Source organism: Lutra lutra, chromosome 12 (assembly GCF_902655055.1).
Source record: "Lutra lutra chromosome 12, mLutLut1.2, whole genome shotgun sequence".
NCBI classification, from domain to species: Eukaryota; Metazoa; Chordata; class Mammalia; order Carnivora; family Mustelidae; genus Lutra; species Lutra lutra.
In genome coordinates, this window is record NC_062289.1 from 77,775,378 (window position 1) to 77,798,809 (window position 23,432).

A 23,432-nucleotide genomic window follows, 5' to 3' on the forward strand; every position below is an offset into this window, starting at 1 on the left:
CGGCGCGAGCATAACGAACGGCCCTTTGCCTTTCTCCTCCAGAGCACGGAGGTGGCCAGTTCTGTCCCTGTGCCCTCCCGCCCCGAGTCCCCGTTTCTCCAGAAAAGGCTCACCCGGCTGTGTGTGAGGCCAGAGCAGCGGCGGGCGGTGGTGGGCAACCGGCCCTGCACGGATGTGAGCCTCCGTCCAGCACAGAGAGGACAAGGCTCGGCAGCCCGACGGCAGCCCAAGGTGGGGACGGCAGGCAAAGGGCGAGTGGGCATTCCAGCAGCAGGGACAGCCCTGGGGCGCCGGTTCAGGCGGAGCGGGAGGTGCGAGGATGACCCGCGAAGGTGCTCTGCTCCTCAACCGGGGCGGGGGGTGGGGGGTACCGACCGCCCAGCTGCGGCTGCGCCACGGCTGTCCTGCAGGAGGTGGAGAACCCCACCTTCTGTCACGTCACACAGAACACCCGACCACCTTGTGATCCAAAATCAAGGCTGTATTTATCTTCATTGATTGACACGAGAACTCAGTGTTTAAAACCACCAGAGTCCACAAGGGACACACGGGTCGAAAATACAGAACAGAGCAGATGGCCGCAGGCGGTCCGACCAACGAGGCCCGAGAGCGCAGCGGACACGGGCGCGGATGCCAGGGAACAGAGAGGGACGTGGAGGACGGGACAAGGGGACGTTCGGGTGGTTATGAAAGCAAAACTGAAACCAAAAGGAGATCATGCCAAGGCCTCCACGGGTGGAGGGGCGCGCGCAGGGACATCTGCTGACGGCCTGCGCACGGAGAGAGTGGACAGAAGCTACTATTCCTGTTTGCAGTGAACCTCCAGACTCTCCACTCCTAAAACTCTGCTACGGAGTCTGAGAACGCAACGGGCACGGGGATCCACAGAACTGTCCTTGCGGCCAGAGCCGCGGGTCCGAGGAGGGCGGGCCCGGCTCGCCCGGGCCACGGGAAGGGACGCCCCCGGCCGGCTGCCCCGCCCCACCCCGGAGCGCTTGCATAGTTGAAGATCTGCAACAGTGAAGCTTCTGAGCGCGTGCAGCGACAGCGAGCGGGCTTGCGGCCAGGTTACACCACGAGCCAGAGAGGTTTCTAGAAACTGCCTTTTATAAAGTCTACCTAGGTTAAGAATTTAATAACGTCATATATTCATATTAACAGTCTATTTACATATTTCATTTGTTTTTTTTTTTAAAAAACAAACCAAAAAAGAAATCTTCTTATGCTTCTGCATAAGGCAAAAAGAGTTTTGTACAGTATTATTATGATTTTAATATATATCTGTAACTTCGGTTCCAAGTACCAAGGGAGGGCCAGGCGGGCCCTGAGTGGGGGCCTCACAGTGCGCTGGACAAAATGACTGTTTTTTTTTCCTCCATAAATAAAAGATCCTGGGGTTCTAGAGCGGGATCTGAGGCCTTTACATTGCAAATCTGAACTGAAGATAGAAAAGCAAAGTTTCTTGTTTCTTTTTAAATGTCTAAAGAGCACAAAATTGAAAAAAATACAAATCTATTAAAAACGCTTCTCACCTGTGGGAAAAGATGTACAAACGTGAATTCTCCTCCAGTAGCCTAATTCCAAGCTCGGAAAACAAAAGATCACCCCCAGCAAAGACTGTGCAGACTTCGGGTGTTAAGCAAGTGTCACCCCAGGGCTGACGGCGCTGTGCTTAGGTTCTAGAAACGTCCGCGTAGAAAAGTTTACAGCAGTGCATTTGTGGAAGGGTCTCTGTACACGGGGCGGGGGGGCCCGCGGGGACTACCGTGCCTCCACCTCCTGGGGGTTGCGGGATGGGGAATAGTCACGCGCCTCGGGCCCGTGGCCCCCGAGCGGCGTAGTCCTGCTGCGCGGCGGCGGCCCGGGGGGCGTGGGGGGCCCGCCCGCGGCCACCAGTGGGGGCGGCGCACCCAGCGCAGCGGCGGCGGCGGGCGGGGTCCGCGCCAGGAGCCCGTTGTGCAGCGCGGCGGCCGTGGGCCCGAGGCGCGGGTAGTGCAGGGAGCCCAGCGCGGGCAGGAGCGCAGCGCTGTCCAGGTGCGCGGCGGCGGAGGGCAGGTGCGCGGCGGCACCCAGGTGTGCGGCCCGTGCGCGCTCCAGCTCCTCGCGGCGCACCTCCCGCAGGCGCTCTGGGCTGTAGTCGTGGGGCTCGCGGTCGCGGTAGGGGCGCTCGGGGGGCTCAAAAAAGGTGGCGGGGCCCGGAGCGGGGGCGGAGGCGGGCAGGGCGCGCCGGGGCAGCTCCAGGCCGCGGTAGGCGTCGCGCAGGGGCTCCCACGTGAAGCCCAGGCGCTCGCGGGCCACCGGGCTGGGCCCGAGCTGCAGGGGCGCAGGGGGCGCGCGTGGACGCTCGGGCGCTGGGTGGAGGCCGGCCCCTGGGGGCTCGAGAGCATCACTGTCTTCCCTGCGCTCCTCCTTGACCTTGACGTCGCCCTGGGGCCGCTCGGCGGGCGCGTCCGGCGGCTTCCCGGGCTCTCGGCCCAGGAGGCCTGCTAGGCGTAGGCTGTCGCCCAGGGCCGCCTTGCTGTAGGGAGAGGGCGGGCGTGCGGCCAGCTTGGCGCCGTCCTCCTTGGCCGGAGAGCGGCTCTCCTTGACGCGGGGCTCGGCCTCGCGCTCGGCAGGGCCCCCAGGCCGGCCCGATTCACTCTGGCCACGGAGCAGGAAGCTGCTGACTGGGGGGCCCAGAGGGGCTGCGGGCGAGGCCCGGCTCAGCATGCGTGTCTTCTCCAGGAGGTCCCTGGGAGCGACAAGACAGACACCTTCACTCAGCCCAGGGTCAAGAGGGACTTCATGTAACAGGGTGCTGCTACCAAGCTCCCCCTCTATGACCTCCAGATCCTTGGGATGTTTGTGGGGGTCCCGTAAGCATCCTGTCAACACAGGGGTACAAGCCCACATCCTCACAGGGCCCACAACACCCCATATCTTTTTTCCCCTTGATAAACTTGGAAGCCAGCTTTGCAGCAGGACCCCAGAGCTCTCCCCAGACCCAAGCCACTAAGCCCCTGAGGCAGGATGGAGGCAAGTTCATGCCAAGGAGGCCCCCACCGCAGTGTGTCTCTGAGCCGTTTGCCCCGAGTCCGGTGCAAGGAAGAGGGCATGCCCCCAGGGCCTTGGCTGGGGATCCCCAACAGGAGGAGGGGCGAGGCGGGGAGCCTCCTGCTCTTGTCCACTCCATCGGCCGCCCACAAAGGAACCACTTTAGGCTCCAGACTCTGCTGCTGACTCTGGAACAGGACTCCCACCTGCTCCGCCAACCTGGTGCTGCTGCCCAGGGGCAGCCAGCCTCAGCCCCGTCCTCCCAGCCAGGGGATTCTCCCACAGGTGCCCCTCCCAGAGCCAGACCCCACCTTGAAGATGCAGATGGCTCCCTGCAGAGGCCCCGCTGGGGTCACCGAGCTGAGTGGACCTTTCCTGTGGCCACCTCCAGGGCTGGATCCGCCCTCTCCGTGGCCCCTGCCCCCATCCTGGGGTTCTCCATGGGGCCTTCTCTCTACTGGCCTTCCCCAGCCCCGAGGGTACGGCAAGGGGGATCTCCACACAGAGCTGAGGCCGGTGCCACTCACCGCTCCTCCCTGCCCTTGTCCGGCTCTCGGTCGTGATTGGTCAGGGCTGAGACCCGATCAGGGTCCAAAGGCTTGGGCCATGGGGGTGGTGTGGGAAAGGAGGGCGGCGCTCGGTGCAGTCGGTTCCAGGCCTCGTGGGGGCTGGGCAGGCCATGCAGTGCGGAGCTCTCCTTGGGGGCAAAGATGCCGCTGCCCTGAGCTAGAGAAGGGTGGGAATGTGAGGCCAGGACAGCATCCCCACCCCGAGTGAGGGCGCCCCGTGGAACCGCAGGGCTGCTGGGGAGAAGCACACCATTCCTGCATCCCAGGGAGGTGAGCAGAGGATAACAGTCAGCCAAGGGTCAGGGTGCAGCCCAAACCCGCACCAGGAGCCCATGCGCGCCAGCGGGAGAGCGGGGAGCAAGCTTAGTGGTCACTCACTCAATGTGTGGCTCCCCAGGCCTCCGAAGGCGCTGCTGCCCAGGCTCCCCAGGCCCCCGAAGGTCCCTGGCCTGCTGAAAGGGTCTGTGGGGACAACCGGGGCTTAGGGTTCTTCGCGGCTCCCGCCACGGCTCCCTCCTGACTTCACTTGAACACCAGATCCTCTCCTGTGACTCCAGAGGAAGGCAGGTGCCCCTACACAGTCTGAGGGCTGTCCTATTTTTCAGGGTCCCCTCCCCGCTCGTCTGCATCCTCCCCCAGTCAGACTTCAGAAACCGGAGGGCACCTACCTGTCAGGTGACCGGTGGTCAGGAAGCTGCTGGGATGGGCGGAGGGTCCGAATGGGTTGGCAGTGGGATGGGCAGCACCTATGAGAGCAGGTTGACAGGAGCCTGATAGACCTGGGACCTCCTGTTTGTGGGTCATTCCTAGAGCGGGGACACCCCAGCTTCCTCCAGGGGCCTGTCTACATCTCCTGCCGGAAGCTCACAAGGGAGAAGGGAGGGACGAAGGCACTGGGGTCCCCAGAGAACAAGGTGTAAAGGCAGCCCCTTGAGGCTGCACCGAACACGCTGGCCCCGGAACTTCCAGCTGGAAGCTAAGAAGCGATCTTGGCGACTGAAGGGTTGCTGAAGAGAGTGCGTCTCCTCCCACAGTGTCCCCCAGCCACAGCCCACAGGTGTCATCACACAGTCCGGCCCTGGCTGGGCTGGAGACTGGCCCGATGGCACTCCCAGGGTGGCCTAGTTGGGCCCCGAGCAGGGGCCATGGGGTCAGGGTCCGGCCCGGTGGCCACACACGCTGGCCACTGCAGAGGGAGGATTCCCAGTGCAGACCAGTGACGTGGCCACGTCCATCTCGCCAATGTCCCCGGCTTGGGGGACACCGCAGTGGAGAGTTTATGCTTGTACTGGGCCTCCGCAGCCAGCCCCACCGCCGCTCCCACGCGGTTTCCCATTTCCTCGGGCTCCCCAGCACACAACCAGCTGCTCTCCCGAAGGATTCACAGGCCAAAGTCATCAAACGGAAACTTCGGAAGAACTAGCTTGGCCTGGCGCTAATGGAAACGTGTCCCACGTGTGCAAGGGGGCCACACTGCTTTAAGAGCACATGCAAGAGCGAGCCGACAGGCAGGCTTCTGGCTCGAGGAATCGGGAAGGGCAGCGGCGCAGACGTGGGGAGAAACAGCCACGCCAGAGCAGGGCTGAGCCCTGCCGAGGGACGAGATGCCCAGCAGACAGGGCAGGCCACCTGCGTCCGTGTGGGTGGATGGCACCACAGTGGGGGGATTCCAGGCTCCACACAGCAGAGGAAGCCACAGCTCCCTGGGCCCCACAGCGAAAACACATCCTGCCGACTCCACGGACTGAAGCCCAGATTGGGGGGGACCTCTGCGTTCTGAGGGACACCCCCATCCATAGGCCAACGAGGAGCTGAAGCCAGGGACTGGCCAAGACACGCTGTTTGAGGCCAGCCTGCGTGGTCTTGTCCACACACAGCACGCCAGCCCGCTAACAGGGCCCACCCTTACTGGGTGCAGGGGGCTGCAGGGGGAGGAGAGCGTGTGTGCACATGGAGGAGGGCGGTCAGGGAGGGCTGAGAGGGTGACACCTGGTCCTAACAGCTGGGAAGGGAAGGAGGGGGCCCCTCCAGAGATGGGGTTGCTGCTCACGCTGCAGGCCTGGGCGGCTGGCCTCGGGAGCACCTGAGGGCGAGGCTGGGAACTCAGGGCTCAGGCTCTCAGCTCCTTGCACAGCAGTGTCTCGTGGCCTTGCTCCCTTACACAGACACCGGGTCGTGCGGGGCGCCTGCTCTCCTTCTGGGAGTCTGGTTTGGGTGTGTGCACAGACAGGAGCCATGGGACCGCCCCCAGCCGGAACCCGCATGCTGGGTCTGGGAGTGTCCCAGCAGCACAGCACATGGCGCGGGTTGTCTCAGTTCCTTGCCGAGGAAATGGGGTGAGTCCTGGGCCTCCCCAGGCCAGCCCTCAGCCGTCCTGCGCCTGGCTTCCAGCTGATCTCCTGCCGCTAGACTTTCCCTTTCTCCCATTCTGCTATGTCCCTTCCCTGGGATGCAGCTTAGCCCTGCGGGTAACCTATGCTGAGTCCTAGAAGGGCTCCCCGTGATCCTTGAACCCGGCAGTGGTCCCAGAGACCCAGCACGACAAGATGGTGCCGGACAGACGTGTGGATTCTTGGGGAGCTGTGCCAAAACCCTTCCCGGGAGTCCCGGGAGGGAGGCTAGAGTGGAGGAGGGGCAGGCCAGACCCAGGGGAGGACTCCTGCCCCACCTTGGGTTGAGCAGGGAGACAGCAGAGGCGGGAGCTCAGGGGTGGAGGGGGAGCCCAGGGTGGGGGGTATCACACGTGCTGGCACCGAGATGGCGGGTGCTGGGACTGACCCAGCAGCATCGTGGGAGAAACAAACCCGCGGATGTGTCTGCAACTGTCCTGTCGGAGCACCAGCCCAGGGAACAGGCAGGACCTCCCCCTTCCTTGTGCTCTGGACAGAGCGCCTTACCCGAGCCGGAGAAGAGGGGCCGGGCCAGGTCCTGCGGGTAGTGGAATCCGGTGAACATGCCTGGGGCTGGGGGTCTCCCGGACAAGTCCAGCTTGGCGCCCACCTCCAGCTTGTGGGGGTCCAGCTGCACCTGCTAAGAGGGACGGAGCATGTGCAGGGCCTGCCCGTCCTGCCCGCCACCGGCCGCCAGCGTGTGATGTCCTCCTTCCTGCTGGGGCAGAACCAGACCCTAGTCCCGACCCAGGAGAGCCAGGTGCTGTCAGGACAACGTGTGACGCGCAGAGGGGGCGGCTCTCGCCTCCTGCGGCCTCTGAGAGCCGCGCATCTACACCAGAGCGCCTCAGTGCAGACACACACCACGCTTCTGTCGGTAACAGTTTCCCTGTGTTACAATTTCGCAGAACGGGACTGACAAACCCAATTCAGGTACGGTCGTTTTGAATACGCTTCAAGCTTCTGGTGACTGAATCTGGCCTCACTATTAGCATTTAAGTTTATTCCATAAAACAAACATCCTGTGGCTCCGCTCTGACGACCGTATGCGGCTAAAGGGGCGCGCAGACCCTCCGGGGCACCCTGTCCTCGCACTGGGGTGCTCTGGCGCACGTGGGGGCCGCCCCCAGGGCTATAGCCGAACATTCAAACATTCTCAGAGTGAAACACACGGTGTTTTATCCTAGGACCCTGTGGACCTCTCATAGTACATCTTGGCGTGATGACTGCTGAAAGCCATGCACGGAGGTGCGTGTGACCCGAGATGACAACAGAGGGGTCAGGACCCTTTGGGGATGGGGGTTGGGGGCTGGGGCTCCGGCTGCCCCTGTTCTGGTGTGGGTAAGGGCCTCTCCTGCCTCTGCCTGCCCTTCCCTGGCTTCCCCAGCCCGCGGCGTGTCCCCAGAGTGCCTGTGGCTGCCTCTTCCCTGTGTTGTCTGGGTTATGGCCTGGGGGCCCACCTGGGCCACCTGCCCCTCCCAGACACACGCCACAGGTGCTCACTAAATGCTTGCAGGAAAGGTCACGTGGACGCCTCAAATGATGTTGGTGGGACCAAAACAGAATCAGCTCCTCCCAAACCCCTGCCTGGGGGCCTCCTGGGCAACCCCCCACCCTCTGGACTCCTCCCCAGCCCTGCCCCATGTGCCAACACAAGCAGCACGTGGGGACACCTGCCAGCTGGCAGGACGCGGGATGGGCTCACCTTGACCTTCTGCTGATGGTGGTAGATCTGCCAGGCGATCTGCACGTGCACCGCACACCACCTCCCAGGTTTCTGTGACAGGGCGGGCCACACACTCAGCTTCACGGGGGGCCTCTTCCTGCTGCCTCCCCGGGTTCCTGCTGTCCTGGGCACCCCTGGGGCCATCCCTGAGGCCCCCGCCATCCTCCCCAGCCACGAGCCTCCCTCCCAAGGACACAGGCACACATGTGCGGGTATGTGCCACACACTCACCCTGACTGCAGTCCGGTAGGGGTCGGACACCTGTCAGCGATGGAGAGGGAAGGGTGAGGTCCCGGCTCTGCGGGTGGCCCTGCTGCTGCCACCACCCTCCACGAGGGGGACTGGGCTGGCTGGGTGACCCCAGGGAGGGAAGGGTGGGCAGGAAGGCCACCTACCCCAGGGGCTTTCTGGAGGAGGGTGTGAACAGCACTGGCCCGGCCCGTTACCTCGATTGGGTTTGAAGTCTGAAGGGAGAGAACAGGATATGACAGAGCTGCAGAGCCTGGGCCTAGGCCAAGGACCCCAGGAGGCCCTGCACCCTGCCACCCACGGGGGCCTGGGGCTTTCCACACCCTCTGCCCAAGGATTTCGGCAATGGTGGGAAGGCGCTCTGGATGAGGACAGGCCCAGGTTAGGGGGCTGAGGCAGCCCTGCTCTGCGGGGGATGAGAGGAAGAAGCCCATTCCTCTCTGGGGCCTCCTGTGACACGGATGGCTCCACACTGACCACCCCACAAAGACCTCCCCTCTGCCCCAATGCCCCCCATGCCAGCCTCCAGCATGCCCAGCTGAGGAACAAGGACACACGAAACCTGACTATCATTGCTCCCTGGTGTCCCCCCAACCCCGGCCACTGCCTAGGCTGGGGGTCCAGCTGAGGCCCCTCAGGGAGTATGGGAACCCCCAGCCCCCTCCAGCCACGGGGCTGCACAGCCACATCCCCCTGGGATGGCTGGCTCGCACCAACACCAGGACCACAACACACACAACTGCACAGCGGGGCTCCCATGTGCCCTAAACCCCGTCCCACCCCAGGCGCAGCTGGTACCTTGGGCTGAAAAGCACCCTGTAGGGACCCAAAGGGGCCTGGGTGTGGGAGCAGGGTGGGCAGTCCGGGGACGGCAGAAGAGAAGGACGGGAAAAACTGCAAGAAAAAGAGGGGGACGTTCCAGGGCCCCAGCTGGGAGCAGGGACACCCCGGGTGTGGGCGCTGGGCCTGGCCCCTGCGCTATGGGGAAGGGAACCTGACAAGGCCTCTGGGCAGGCGCGGCCCCACCTTTTAACCGTGACCTCTAGCCCACTGACCACAGAGGGACACTCACACTGGAATGTCGGAAGTAGGGGCTGTCCAGCTTGGGTGCGTACTTATCAAACTGGAAAGGAAAAAAAGCAGAGAGTGAGGCCTCCCCATGCCGTCCCACACCCTCCACTGGGCCCAGCACCCGCACCCGTTGGGCCAGGCAGAGGCCCGGAAAGCTGTCCTGCTTCCTGTGGCTGCTGGCCTGCAGCCAGCTGACCCCTGGGGTCCCTGAGGACACTGGCCCAATGCCCTGAACTGGCCTCTTCGGTGCCCAGCTCACAGACTGGGTGGGTCCCCTCCCTGTTCTAATGGTCCCACGGGCAGTGCAAAGGGGCTGGGTCATCCAAGTGTCCTGGCTGATGCCTGGGAGGGAATGCTGCTGTCATCACAGGGGGCATGGAGCCCAGGCTTGGTGGTCAGGCGGTCACATGTACCCGGGCCCCCAGCAGCCTGCCCCTTCACAGAGCAAAGCCCTGGTGATAGACTCCACCCCACATGGTAGATGGCTCAGGAGATGGGGGCCCACGACCTAGGGCCCATGGGAGGGGGTCCTGGCTTCCCGCCCCCCTCAGTCCTGTCTCAGTCTCCAGACCACTGTCCTGCTGCCGACCGAAATGCTGAAAATCCTGTGTGGCTAAGATTGGCCCCAAGGCCATGTCATCCGTGAGCAGACGTGGGGCACCCGCCCAAGCCCAGGACAGAGAACCTCACGACGGGACCCACAGAAGGACCAGAAGGAGGGGCCAGATGGACAGACGGACAGAAAGGGACGGCGTTGGCCGGCGTGCGTGCGGAGAGCGTCTGCGTGTGCCTGCTGTGTGTCCCGCCCACCCGCCCGCCCACATGGGGGGCCTACGCACCGGCGGGGGTGCGGCGGGTGGCAGGAGCGGCGTCGGGGGCAGCCCCGCAGGGAAGTGGGCAAATGTGTGTTGGTGCTGGTGTGTGTGCTGGTGTGTGTGTTGGTGCTGGTGGAACTCCGCCCGCAGCAGAGCCCCCGGGCCCAGGGGAGCGCCGGGCCGCTCAGCGCTCTGGACCAGAAAACGCGCGTTCAGCTCTTGCCTGAGCAGCTCGTGATCTACAAGAGAAAAAGAGAGAGAGACGGAGAGGCACGTCGGCCGTGGGCTCCGGGCGGGGCGAGGCGGATAGTCACCTGGCACTGGTTTCGGCAGGCCAAGCCGTGGTGGCCGCTCGCTAGGTGCGGGCCCCAGGGTGGAGGTAAGAGAGGAGCCTGTGACCAAGTACCAATCAGAATCCCCGAATGAGGCTGGCAATACATGATTGGCTGGCTGAATGAGATCAACAGGCTGGCATCTAAAGGCAAGAGAGAACACCGTGAGCCCCCGGTGCCCCCTGTCCCCCCAGCCCAGCGACCTGGTCCCATCCCAGGGCACAGGGCTGCCCGCACCTGCGTTGGGCTGCTCAGGATTTTACAAAGAACGTGGAGACAAGACCCCTGGGAGAAATCTTCAATGACCCCACACTTGGCCTTGAAGGGGCACCTGCCAGAACCAAGCAGGGAGGGAGAAGCCAGGCTGCTGCCGTTCGCCCGGAAACCCCCTGCTCCAGGACTCAGCTCTGCACGCCCCCACAAAGGGCCTGGGGCCCTCCTCCCAGACACACTAGGGGTGAGAGGCTGCAAGGGTCACAGCAGGCCCTGAAAGCCTTTGTCGGCACGGCAACGGAGACGCTCCGGGTCCCCTCCCCTTGACGAGGCCTGGCAAGGGCTCAGGAAAGAGCAGGGAATACGTCTGCGTTTCCGTGGGCACATACAGGCACCCATGCGCCAGCACACACGTGCACACCCCAGGCAGTGGGACCTCCCGCCTGGGAAAGGAAGCCTGCGGGGGTGGGGTGGGGGGCCTGAGGCGGGGTTGCCATCAGTCCCTGGGGTCTGGGAGCAGGTGGGGGAGGCTTTGCCTCAGGTGCCGGCACCCCTTCCCCGGGTAGACCACGTCCCTCCCACCTGCCCAGAGGGGAGGACCACAGAGTGGAGGGACAGTGACCCCAGCCCCAGCCAGTACCTACCGGCAGGGTGTCCTGGGAGGACCAGGCTGTTGGCCGGCAGCGCCGGGGGCGGGGGCAGTGTCGGGGGGGCAGCGAACATGGCCGCCGCGTGGTGCTGGTGCTGGGCCTGCGAGCGGAGCGCCAAGTGTGAGGTAGACAGGTGGGGGCCCGGCCCGAGAGGCGACAGGGACGCGTGCTTCGCGAGCCCGAGGCTGGCGCTGCTGCTGGCGCTGCTGCTCCTGCTGCGGGGAGCGGGGTTCAGCGCCCGGGGGCGGGGCGTCCGCGCGGCCCCGCCCCCGCCCGCCCCCGCGGCTCGCAGGCCCCGCCCCTCCCCTCCCACCTGAGGCTGTGCAGGCCGTTGTGCGCAGCCTGGCCGTGGCCGGCGAAGGCGCCCAGGGGCAGAGGCACGTGCGTCGGGAGCGGGGCGCGGGGCTGCGGGGGCGCGGGCGGCGGCTGCGGGGTGAGGCGGGGCAGGGCGGGGGCTTCCTTCTTGACCGGCGGGCTGTCCGGGGCGCCTGGCGCGGGGCCGGCGGAGGGCGCGGGGCTGCGCACGGTGGGCAGGAAGGGCGGCTCGGCGCTCAGCTCGCGGCTGCGCTCCAGGCCCGAGACTTTGGGCGGCGCCCCGGCCTTGGCCTCAGCCTCCTCGCCCAGCGTGGGGCCTGCGGAGAGAGGGCCGGAGTGAGCTGGGTCTGACTCAGGGACAGTAGCAGCGAGGTCGCGGCCAGGACTGAGGCCCCCCTCGCCCCCACCGCCCAGTTCACAGGGGCCAGCGCTGGGGCGGAGAGCCTGCAGCGATTCCACTTTCCGGGAGAGAGGCCAAGTGCAGCGGACTCCGCCCTAGCAGGGCAGTGGCTCCAAACCCGTGGCCTGCGTGGACACGCCCTTCCAGCCACTGCATCCCGCCTTGGCCACACCTTCACCTGTCGCCTTTGCCACTGAGCAACACGTGTGCTGGTGGCCTGCTTTCCTTCTGAAGCCACCCAGGTGACCCACGGCCTGAGCCATCTTTGGGCCCATGACCTGGGGGGAGACTCTCCAGAGGACTGGCCTCGCTGGGAGGTGGTGGGAGGAAGTTGCTGCTCCCCCACCCCGACAACATCCAAGTCGTCATTGTACCCCCCTCAACACCCACTGTCCAGGCAGATCCAGCGGACACTGATCCCCTTGGAGTGGTGTGTGCCCACTCCCTGACCTTCCGCCTACTCATCCCAAACCCTCCTGTCCAAGCAGGGTCTAGGCAGCAGGCGCATGTCCAGGCTGGAGGAAGCTTTGTCTGGAGTTTCCCAGGAGTGGGAATCCAGGTTCCTGACTGCGGTCACCCTGTTTGGGCTGCTGGCGGATTTCACTTCCTCCTGGGGCACATGCTGGCACTTGCCATGCTGAGTGGAGTGAAAAGCCTGCAGCTGCATGGCTGTGGGACGGGGCTGGCGAGACCCAGAGGACTCCGCTGAACCTCTGGGAAGTCTCCTCCCCTGGCAGAAACAGGTGGCAGCAGGAAATGGCTCCTTCTGCCTCCTCTAGGTGACATTTCCCACTGCAGCCACCAGCCTGCATCTGTTTGCTCAGGGACGGAGCTAGTGAGGAGGCCGCAGCACCACCACGATAACGGGGACTGACGGATCACAGCACCGTCTCTACCCACTTGCTCACAGCTGCCAAGGGGAGCTGGCCTGGCACTCCGACCTCCTTCCTGCCTCTCTTCCATCTTTGTGCCAGCCCCTCTCGAAGGAAGCGCAGCCCCAAGAACAGAAAAAGGCAGGTGTAGGCTGGGCAGAGCTGGGTTCCACCAGTGCCCCAGGACACCTGCAGCGTCTCCCCTCCCTGGGGAAGCAGGAGCACTACCAGTGATCACCCCTGCTGTGACCCTCCCTGGGCACTGCAGAGCCCTGACTGGTTTCCTGAGCTCTGCCTGGGCACGTGAGTGGACCGGGCAGTGGGCTGAACTGTGCCAAGAAGCCATGTCTGAACCATAATCCCTAGCACCTGTGAATGTCACCTAATTTGGAAAAAGGGTCTTTGCAGATGTCATCAAGCTAAGAATTTTGAGATGACACCAGTCTGGAACAGGGTGGGCCCTAAACCCAGGGACGGGCATCCTTCTAAGACAAAAGGCCAGGGGAGGTAGGAGGGACATGGCTCTGAGTGCAGGAGTGGAAGAGGAAGGAAGGAACCTCCCCAGGAGTTTTTGGAGTGTCGCCTTGCCCACACCTTCAGCTCAGACTTCTGTTCTCCGGACTGTTGAGGGTAAGTGTCCGTCCATTTTTAGCTGTCCAGTTTGTGATTATTGGTTGAAAACACCCTAGTTCTGTGTTCCACTCTGGGTCAATGCCGGCAGAGTGTGCCTCCCTCCCAGGACCTGTCTGGTCTCCCCTACCCTGATTCTGTTGGGCATGTGCATGCTTTGCTGAAATGCTTTGATCTGAGGATAAGGCATCCCCACCTGAATCATGGGGAGACCATGCCCTGTTCCCAAGCCACTGTGGGCCTCCACGTTTCTGTGCTGCAAAGCCTGTTGTGTCCAGTCCCATCTAGATGGAGCCTTCCAAGCGAAAGGGCCCCTTCTCTGTGCTGGGTCCAGGGACCCTGGTAGGCAGGTTGGATGCTGGGAAACTCACCCTCTAGAGCAGTGCTGGCTAAGAGAGCTTTCTGGCACTCTCTGCCTGTGCTCCCCCACCCATGTGGGGGCCATCGGCTAGGGGGTGGGGCTGCTGTGCAGGGATCTAGTCCTTTCACGGCAACATTAGCCATGGTGTGTAGTGGTGGCCGCGGCAGCCAGCCTACACCGTGGGTGTAGCAGGTGCCAAACCACAGGCTGCCAGTTGTCCCCAGAGCGCCTGACCCCATGAGCCTGGGGAGGGTCTGGGACCATGCCTTGCTACCAGTCCCAGTGAAGGGGCAAGAACCACACTTCGGGAAGCACTGCTCCGGCGCTGACCTTGCTCCTGACTTCTTTCCTTGTAGCTTTTGGTGGGGGCTGAAAATCATAGCACGTAACCACTGCCTCAGGCTCTGCATCCAGAAACCGACCCATGATTGAGCCCAATCTGGAGCCCACTCTCTTGCCCCAAAAGGCTTGCTGTCCCTTCCCACGATGGTTTCTGGAATGAGTCCTATCCTTTCCTAGAGACTAGGAGGTGAGGCCACGGAACATGCTTACCTTTATCGGCTGCTGGGGCAAAGAGCTTCTCGGAGCCCACAGATGCCTGGAAGACAGAGAGGAGGGTCAGAAACCAGAGGGGACGAAGGGCTCAGGGGTGAACTTGGCTCTTACCCTGCCCCCCGGACATAGGTCTGGACGGGTTTTGTGCATGCCAGGGCTGCCCGGCCTGGCAAATGTGTCCTCCTGTGCCCACAGCCACCACACGGGTGGGCACACAGGTCCCTCAACCCACAACTGGAATCGAGGCTCAACAGAGACGTGGCTGTTCAGTGTGACCCTGCCAGTGGGGGGCTGGGACTTGGGAACTCAGGGGCACCTCGGCAGGACCAGCCCCAGGAACCCAAGGACCCCACTGGGCCCAGTGCTGGAAGATGGAGCAGAGCTTGGGACTGAACAGGTGGTAGGACAGCACCCTCCACAGTTTGGTCCAAATCACACGTCTGGGGACCACGGCTAGGACGAGATGCAGTGTCCACAGCAGAGCGTTCTGCTCTAGGTGGTTCCTCATGGACCCTCCCCCTCACCAGCCTCTCTCCTGGGGAGACGCCCACATGCACACAAGATGGTGGGATATCAGGGTGAGGAAGGGGCTCCGCATGGAGGACCCTGCCACAGCTCATAGGAAGGAGCTCCCTGAAACTGCCCTGAGTAGACTTTTTTTTTGCTAGTTGATTTTTTTCCCCAAGATTTTATTTTTAAGTAATCTCTACACCCAATGTGAGGCTCAAACTCACAACCCCAAGATCAACAGTCCTATGCTCCACCAACAGAGTCAGCCAGGAGCCCCACTAATTGACTTTTTAAAAAACAGCTTCCTGGGACATCTGGGTGGCTCAGTCGCTTAAGCTGCTGCCTTCAGATCAGGTCATGATCCCAGGGTCCTGGGATTGAGTCCCACATAGGACTCTTTGCTCAGCAGGGAGCTGCTTCTCCCTCTGCCTCTGCCTGTCTATCTGCCTGCTTGTGCGCATGCTCTCTCTCTCTCTCTGACAAATAAACCAACAAAAAAACCCAGTTTCCCTGAGCTTGAACTCATATGCTGCACAATTCACCTGTCAAAGGTGTAAGATTCTGTGGTTTTAGGGTCTTTGCAGCTGTGAGCAACTGTCACCTTGGCCAGGCTTAGGACATTTTCATCACCCCAAAATGAAACCATGAGTTCTTCAGCCAGCACGTCCCCTGGCCCTGGGACCACTGCCTCTCATGTGTGCAGAGGTCCTACTGCTGGACTTCTCGGTGGAGAGAGTGGCCAGTGGCTGGCATGGGGCGGTGGGGCAGGAGGTGTGCAGCAAACAGCGCAAGGACTCAGCCACGACCGAAGCCAGACAGCGGCAGGCACCGGCAAGGACACAGAGAAGCCGGGGCTCTCGAGCAACGCAGGCCGCGAGATAAGAGGTGCAGCCGCTGTGGGCAGGGGTCCCGCGGGTCCTCACAGGGCTCAGTGTGGAAATATGTGGAACAGCAATTCCACTCCTGGGCACACGCTCCCCCAGACTGGAAGCTGAGTCTGCAGCCGGTATCTGCGCCGGCAGACCCAGCAGCGCTATTCACAGCAGGCAGGCAGGGGGCGGGGCCTGTGTCCATCCGCGGGTGTAGGAGGAACAGAACCGTCCAGATGGGACAATGCATGCTGCCCGGCCTCAGAGAGGAAAGAAATCCTGACTCCTGCTACCTGGAAGGACCTTGAGGACACGGTGTGCAGCACGAGGCCAGAAGCAGAAGGACAAACACTGGGGGATCCCACTTATTTGACGAGACAGACTCAGAGGAGATGGGGCACCGGGGCTGGGGCGGGGGAGCTGGGTTCAGCAGGGATGGCGTCGCTTTTCCAGGGAAGAGTCCCGGAGGTGGCAGCCACACAGCAGGGCGAATGTGCTTAATGGCTCTTCACGTGCACGCAGAGACGGTCCAGATGCTGAGTTTGTTATGTGGATCTTACACAATAAATACCAAATCGAAAGAAAACACGAGGGAGCTTTCCAGGGCGATGAAAGCATTCTCGGACCGTGGGGGCGGATGTAGTCCTACACGTTGGTCACGGTGCCTCACGCCACACACTTGAAACACGAGCGTCTTACTGAATGGGGCAGTTACGGGGCAGGGGAGTTGGTTACAAGATGCGCTCCCCACCCAGGGGCAGACCCGGGCCGTGCATGTCCCAGGCTGGACGCTGCTCATCGGTGGGGAAGTGAATGGCGTGTGATGGGAGCCAGCGGCCAGGAACAGGGGAAGCTGCTCCCTCTGCCTAGTCAGACCGACCCGGGATGTCAAAAACAGAGCCACAGATGCAGGCCTGTTGCTGGGCTACTTCGCAATCACACTGGAATGGGGTCAGTCCTTTCTACTCATGTCCCCAAAGCCGGGACCGGGAAGAAAAGAGGGAGGTAACGCAGCCACCAAACCACAGCCCCAGGGGCCGGGCTGCAGAAGGGAGGCTCCTCATGCTGAGCGAGTGCAGAGCACTCGTGGAGGCTGGGGAAGGAGCCCTGACAGGTAAGCAAGACCCACGGCGGGCCTCAGACGCGGGAGGCTCCAGGTGGGGAAGAGGGTTGCACTCCGCTGTCCCCCGTGTCTGACGGAGCGTGGCCACTGGTGCATGGAGGGGCCCTTCCTGCCTGGCCTGCCAGACCGTGGAGGCTGTGTGTCACCTCCTCACTCACTACCAGCTGGGTGGGACACGCTGCACTCCCACACAGGGGCGCCACGGCCGCGACCTCTTCTCTCCCAAGTTCGTTTCCTTGCCAGTTTGTTCTTCCCGGTACATCCTACATGGTGAGTAGTGCTTGTCAGAGTCCCTGAATCCACCACCTCACGCCCGAGCTGGGGGTCCGCAGAGGCAGGGTGGGGTGGGCTGTCAGCCCCGGAGGGGGCGCTGCAGCCCAGCCTCCGGTTCCAGACACAGCCAGGCCCCCGGTCTGTCTGCAAAGTGATGATGCCCTAGGACCATGACGAGGACAGCTCATGCCCGTCCGCTCGACAGCAGCACAGCCCTGAATCTGCCCGAAGCGATGGCCACTGCACCCCCACGCCTGATGGCGCATGGGTCACCCCCCCCAAGGGCCGTCCAGGGACCCCAGTCCTTCCTGGATTGGACCCTCACCATGACCCCAGGACCACATGGCGGCGCCCCTGATAGCTCTGTTGTGATTGGCATTACCTGGGCTCATTAACATGCCCACAGATGAATTCCCCACGAAGCCCAGAGTCCCTCTTAAATCCACATCCGAACAGGTCACCACCGACTCAAGTGCTCCAGCGTCTTCCCAGTGCCCCCAACTGCAGTCTTTCCCCCCCCATCCTGCAAGGCTGCGTGAGGCCCACGTGGCTCCTGACCCTGACCCCGACCCCACCCCCATACCAGGACCCTGGTGCCTGGTGTGAAGGTCTTTTTTTGCTCGGCTGGACGTGCGGGTGCTGCCGCAGATGAGAGAAGCTGTGTGCCCTGCAGCCTCCTCTGAAGAGGTAGCCCCCCGAGGTCTTCATCATCGGATGCGCTGACAGGCCCTCGGCGCCGCAGGGACAGCGCTAACTGCGCGAGCATCCTCGGGAGTCCCCAGCTCAGAGCCACTGCCAGAGGGCTCCTTATTTCTAGGCAGAGCAAACCATCTGAGCTCAAAACCCCAGCTGCCATCACCATCCAGGAGGGGTCTGGGCTGGTAAAGGGAAGCAGGTGGGGGGTGGTGTCCCCAAGCCCCAACCACATTCAAGCCCCCTGTTCTGGCAGAGGCATTCCCATCTGAACAAGGTGGTATCAGAAAGGAACGCCGAGAAGCAGCACTGAGAAAATTCCTATGTTCTGTCCAGCACAGCTTCTCCTGGTCCCAGCCTGGGGGATTGGGGTGGCAAGTTCACCTAAGGCTGGGCTGGTTTAGTTCAAAGTTGGGGGCTTGAATAGGGGCCAGGAGGTGGCGCCCCAGGCACTTGGAAATTCAAGGGGTACAGTGGAGGGGGTGGGGGGAAGTGTCTTCACCACTACCCCCTACCCTGGATGGCCCCCTGGCAAAGGCAGGAGGGAAGGCACTTTCCCAGGTCCATGCGGTCCCCTCCACCCCCGGTACCACAGAGGGCCCAAGTTAAAGTTTGCCTGGGGAGGTTGAGGGATCTGAGTCCCTGCAGGGGTCCTGGGAAGGGGCCCAGCAGGTTCCTGGACCACAGTGAGAGGCCTGGACATCTGGCCAGGCGCAGCCATGCCCATCTGGTAAGGTTCTGAACAGACGGGGCAGGCACCCTCAGACTGCTTCAGGCGGCTGCCGGGGGGGCGACCGCGTGCCAGCCCCTTTCCCAGGGCAAGCGAAGAGGCGCTCCTTCTGGAGGTCGCCCAGGACAGTCCCTCTGCTCATTCTCTTCCAGGGGGAGGGGTCCGGAGCTGGCCAGCTGAACAAGGCGGGTGGGGTGCACCAGGGCAGTCACCAGACCCGTGCAAATAACTTCCCAAAGACCATCTACTGGGATGTGACCCAGGCAGCCACAGCGTCTCTAAACCTGGCACTGAGCCAGCGTGGGAACGGAAGAAAGGGGTCACTCCGGGAGAAAACACAGGTGGGAGGGGCCGAAGCTGCAGGTTCACGGTCTCGGTGGAGAGGGCACGCCCGGTAGGGAGTGTGTCACGACCGACCCTAACTCCCCTGGGGTGCACAATCCCGGCCGCCGGCGGGGGTCACGGCGCGCTTTGTCTTCGAGGACCCGACCCGCGGGGTAGCCTCCGCTCAGACACGCGGCACAGCCTCCGCCCGCCGCGCCCCGCCCCAGACAAAGAACTCCAACTCCGGGCAGGTGAGCGCGGAGGGCGCCGGGAACCGCGGTGGCCGAGCCCCCGCCGGGGCACAAACAAAAGCGCGCGTCCCTCACGACGCCCGGCCCCGCCTCTGCCGCGGGCCCCCCAGTGCCCCCGTCAAGGCCCGGGACCCTCCGCAGGGATGCACCCCCGCCCGCCGGCCGCCACGTGGGCCGCGCGGACGCAGCTGGAGACACGGGGTCTCCGCGCGCCTGTCTCCCGGGAGAGACGGGGTGGGCAGAGCGCCGGGGGCCTCTCCTGAGCCCCGCTCCTCTGGAAGGGGCGGTTGCTATCTTGTCCCCGGCCCCCGAAGTCCCGAATCCCTCCCCGGTGCCACCAGCGCGCACTCACCGCGCGGGCGCCCCGGGTCTGACGCGCTCTGCAGGCAACTGCCGCTCGTCCTCGGGCCGAGGCCGGGCGGCATGGACGCGGGCGGCGGAGCGCGGGCCCCCGCCACCTCCGGCCGTCGAGGTGGCCCTTCTCCCGGCGCGCCCTGCCTAGCCGGAGCCCGGGCCGGGGACGCGCATACCGGGCGCACCGGCTCAGAGAGCTCTGGGCGGCTCTGGCGGTGCGCGGGGCCCCCGGCGCCGTCGGGCGCGGCGAGGGCCGGAGAGGGCGGCGGCAGCGGCGGCGGCGGGCGCACTGCTGGCGGGCGCGCAGGCGGCGGCGAGAGCGCGGGCGGGCGGGGCGGGGGCGGGGCGCGGGCAGGCCCGACTAATCCAGCCCCGAGGCGCGGATCTGCCCGCGCCGGGCGGCACGCTGGTCGGAGCCTGAACGTTCCCTGTCCGCCGCGAAGCCAGCGGCCGCAGCACCCGCTGTGCTGAGCGCTTTGTGGGCCCGAGCCCCTCCGATTCGCAACAAGCTATGCACGGCTCCTAAGTCCGGTTTACAGAGGGGGAAACTGAGCCACTGAGCGGCGAGGAAAGAGCGACAGCGCTCGTACGTCCGTACGGTGTAAGCTCCGCCCTCCCGGGGGCTCGGTTTCACCGTCTGCGAAACGGGAAAGCACAGTGGGGAAAGGTCCTATCAGTCACTGGAAGCGGAAACGGCTACTGCCGGGCACCGGCCGCCAGAGCCTCCAGGCTGCTCGGCGGGAGGGAGCCCACTGCAGATCCAGGAGAACCATCGCCGCTAGCGAACGCCCGCACGTGCGGACACTGAACAGGCACAGCCGTAGCCCCCGGGCGCAGCGGCAGCGGTGGGCCTCTCCATTCCAGAGCGTACAGACAGGGGTCCCAGGACGCCAGCAGTACAGCTTCCCATCATGAAACGAGCTGTGGGAAAATCCACGCAGAACGCACGCTCGGGGGCACCAGGAGGTGAGCTCTGGTGGGGGCGTCCAGGGACCCCTGGCTTAGAAGCCCAGGTCAGAACCTGCAAACACCCGCTCCAGGCTGTGAGAATCAGTGGCCGGGTCCACACTGGGGGAGCCTGCTGCATAGCTATCCCAAGAGAGCCGAGCTGACCAGCCCCAGGATTCCCATGCACGAATGGACACATTTGCAGAGGACACAGTAATCTCCAAGGGTCCAGAAGAAACGGCTAACAGTGCCACTCGCGGTGGGGACCTTAAGTCCTTTTGTCCTGCTTGAATTATTTTTCAAATCTCTGTACTCACTTCTCCTGGCAAATGAACGCCATTCCCCCAAGTTCTGCCATCTCCTGCCACAGACAGCAGACGCCAGCTGCTGCGAACGCCACAGTACGCCCTGTAACTGAAATCGTTGGGCCCTCACGCCTCCGTCCTTTGAGGACACCCCATCACCCCCACTGTGTTGATGAGAAAGCGGAGGCAGAGACAAGAAGTGACCCACCCGGGGCCATGCAGCTGCTCTGCGGCAGAGCTCGGATTTGAACCCCAGCAGTATGACTGGTTTCTATGGGCTCGGCCAGGACATGCTCTTCCTCAGGGAAGGCAGCAGAGGCCAGACCTACTGGGGAAGATCAGGGGCTGGGGAGGAGTCTCTGCCTCACAGGCGAGTGTCTACCCCCCTCACCCGCCACACCGCACCCCACAGGGTTATGAGCTCCCGCACACAGCCCTGGCTCCAAGGCCTCAGGCAGCAAAGGGGAAAGGGGTCCATGCAGTGGTGTGTCCCAACCTGATTCTCTCTGTTCAGCAGCCAAAGAACCCTGAACGATGTCATGCTCCAATCCCAGGAGTCTGTGAGTGGTCACCCTCCATGGCAGAGTGGAATTCAGATTGCTCACCAGCTGAGCTGGTGATGGCAGGTGACTGGGGGAGGGGGCAGTGGAATCCCAGGGTCATTACCAGTGGAAGGAGATGGAAGACGCCACCCTGCTGGCTCTGGACACGGAAAGGCCAGGTGCTAGGAATGTGGGCGTCTTTGGGAGCTGGAAGAGGCAAGGAGCCAATTCTTCCCTGGAGCCCCGGGAGGGACAGCTTGGTCCCACCCTGAGTCAAGCCAGTGGAAACCAGGACTGTGATATAACCAGTCTGTGTTGTCTGCGGCCTCCAGGTTTGTGGCAGTGGCCACAGCAGCCCCAAGAACACCCCACGTCTGTATCCACGACTCCAACAAGGGGATGGAGTGCAGAACTTGGGGCCTGTGGGGCACAGCAGGCTGCTCTCAACACATCAGCATACAAATGCCCGTCAGCAGGCCTGGGTTGTGCTTATGGCCTCGTGGGAGCTGCCGACAAGCACATGGGGAAACAGGTGAGACAAGTGCAAATGGGGTGGGCGGACAGCAATGGGGATGGGCATGGTGTGCTGCTCCGAGCGGCAGCAGGGCAGCCCTTCCAACCCGGGGCCTCTGGGCAGGACCAAGGTGAGGGGAACTCTGGGGAAGAGCTTTTCCTGGACAGCTAACTGCCAGTGCAAAGGTCCTGAGGCAGGAGCAACCTGGCAGGGCCTCGAGGGAGCTTGGGTGTTTATGTTGAGCAAGAGGAAGTGGGTCCAGGTTTAGGCAGGAAAGAGAGACTCCTGAAGACCGTCTCTGTCTGACCCACCATAAGGCTGGGGTGGAGGGTGGGGAGCAGTGGGCCTAGCTGGGAGCTGCTGGGATAAGCCAGGAGCATGGTGGCGGGGCCTGTCCTGTGGAAGAGATGGGGCTGTTCCAGTAGAGTGGCAGGGGGCAGTGGGGATAGGAGCCGGGAGCTCTCTAGAGGGAGGTTGGCCAGGGGCCTACGTGGGGCCCTGCTCTCTTACCTGCCATGGGCTTGAGGCTGAGGCATAGAGGGGTCTTCAGGGAAAGAGCAGGGGGAGGGGACGACTGTGGACACAGGGCCGGTGGAATCCCAGCTCTGTCCTTTCTTCATGACCCTGGGCAGGTCCCGCCCTCTCGGGGGCAGATGTACACCAGGTTGGGTGCTCCTCACTAACCGAGCTCTGCACCCTCCAGGCCCCCCCAGGGGTGTGTTCTGCTGTGCCTCTGCCAGAGGAGAGAGCCTGACTGGTGGCCAGGCTGTACCCACTCTCCCCCAGCGGGCTGGAGATCCTACCCCTGGCACAGCCAGCGGGGGTGGGACCGCGTGCTTCTGCTGGGCCAGTCCAAGCGCGGGCAGCAGGGGCCTGGAGACGCGTCGTCCTGGGGGGAGCAGCCCCAGCCCAGCCCCACTGCCCGTGTGGCCCGCCCACCGCAGCCCCAGACCCCAGGGGAAGCCTGTCTTTGTGTCAAACGTGGTTCTCAAGGCTGCCCGCAGGCGCTGCATCCCCCTCCAGCTGGGGGAGCCCAGGGCACAGCTGTCTGTTTACAAAGGCCAGCAGCTGTGACATGAAAGACTGACAAGGTGCAAATTCTGGAGCCAAACAGGCAGTGGCCGGGGAGCACAGGGGCTTCCCAGGGGGACACACACTCAACGTGGTAGCTCCGTCTGTCACCCCAGGAGCACCGGGGGAGGTGACCCCCTACCCAGGCTGCCTTGCTGGGGTAAGTGGAGGCAGAGTCTGCAGATGAGGAAGGACCAGAACACCTGCTGAGACCAAGGACAGAGCCCTGTGGGGGGAAGGCAGTGTGGCCGGGGGTCTCAGGAGTCTCGGGGAGAGGAGAGGGCCAGGGTGTCGGGCCTGAGTGCTCTCTTGTCCCTCACTGCCCAGCCCGGAACCGGTTCCCGTTCTCCTGGCCTGGCACGGAAGGTCCCCACGGAGGTGGACTGGCGGGCTCCGCTGAAGCCGGGGCATGGGGGCAGGTCCAGGGAGGGTCCTTGCTAACCGGCACATTAAGGCCCATTCATGAGCTGACAGAGGGTGAAGTCAGACCCCTCTCCAACAGCCCGTGCGGCCTCCTCGCCAACTGGGAAATGCAGATTTAGGGCAAAGCAGGGTGAGGAGGGAGTACAGATGTTGCCCAAGATGTGGATTTCACAGAATCAAGAAAACCCTGCTGTGAGCCTGCAAGGGAGGGTCTGACGGCACCGGGGCAGCAGCGGCTCCAGGACGCCGAGCTGAGCTAGAGGGCTCGGATGGCCGCTGGCCCCCCGGGAGGTGGCCCCGGGCTACCTGCAGTCCTCAGCG

General features: G+C 63.5%; 1 protein-coding gene across 12 annotated transcripts in view; it reads right to left on the reverse strand.

The window, feature by feature from the left end:
* Positions 1 to 463: 463 nt before the first annotated feature.
* Positions 464 to 23,432, reverse strand: part of FBRSL1 (fibrosin like 1) — a 78,558-nt gene continuing 55,589 nt past the window's right edge. For 2 of the 12 annotated variants that reach the window (XM_047696546.1, XM_047696543.1), the window contains 15 exons: positions 14,179 to 14,224; positions 11,362 to 11,680; positions 11,043 to 11,263; positions 10,260 to 10,328; positions 9,878 to 10,092; positions 9,040 to 9,090; positions 8,766 to 8,861; positions 8,114 to 8,182; positions 7,950 to 7,979; positions 7,698 to 7,769; positions 6,500 to 6,632; positions 4,271 to 4,408; positions 3,981 to 4,064; positions 3,561 to 3,759; positions 464 to 2,731 (listed from right to left, as the gene is read on the reverse strand). In XM_047696546.1, coding sequence (XP_047552502.1) covers positions 1,762 to 2,731; positions 3,561 to 3,759; positions 3,981 to 4,064; positions 4,271 to 4,408; positions 6,500 to 6,632; positions 7,698 to 7,769; positions 7,950 to 7,979; positions 8,114 to 8,182; positions 8,766 to 8,861; positions 9,040 to 9,090; positions 9,878 to 10,092; positions 10,260 to 10,328; positions 11,043 to 11,263; positions 11,362 to 11,680; positions 14,179 to 14,224 — 2,712 coding nt within the window. In that variant the 3' untranslated portion in view covers positions 464 to 1,761. Of the gene's footprint in view, positions 2,732 to 3,560; positions 3,760 to 3,980; positions 4,065 to 4,270; positions 4,409 to 6,499; positions 6,633 to 7,697; positions 7,770 to 7,949; positions 7,980 to 8,113; positions 8,183 to 8,765; positions 8,862 to 9,039; positions 9,091 to 9,877; positions 10,093 to 10,167; positions 10,329 to 11,042; positions 11,264 to 11,361; positions 11,681 to 14,178; positions 14,225 to 23,432 lie in introns of all 12 variants that reach the window. The other 10 variants (XM_047696545.1, XM_047696544.1, XM_047696547.1 and 7 more) reach the window with 10 other exon arrangements.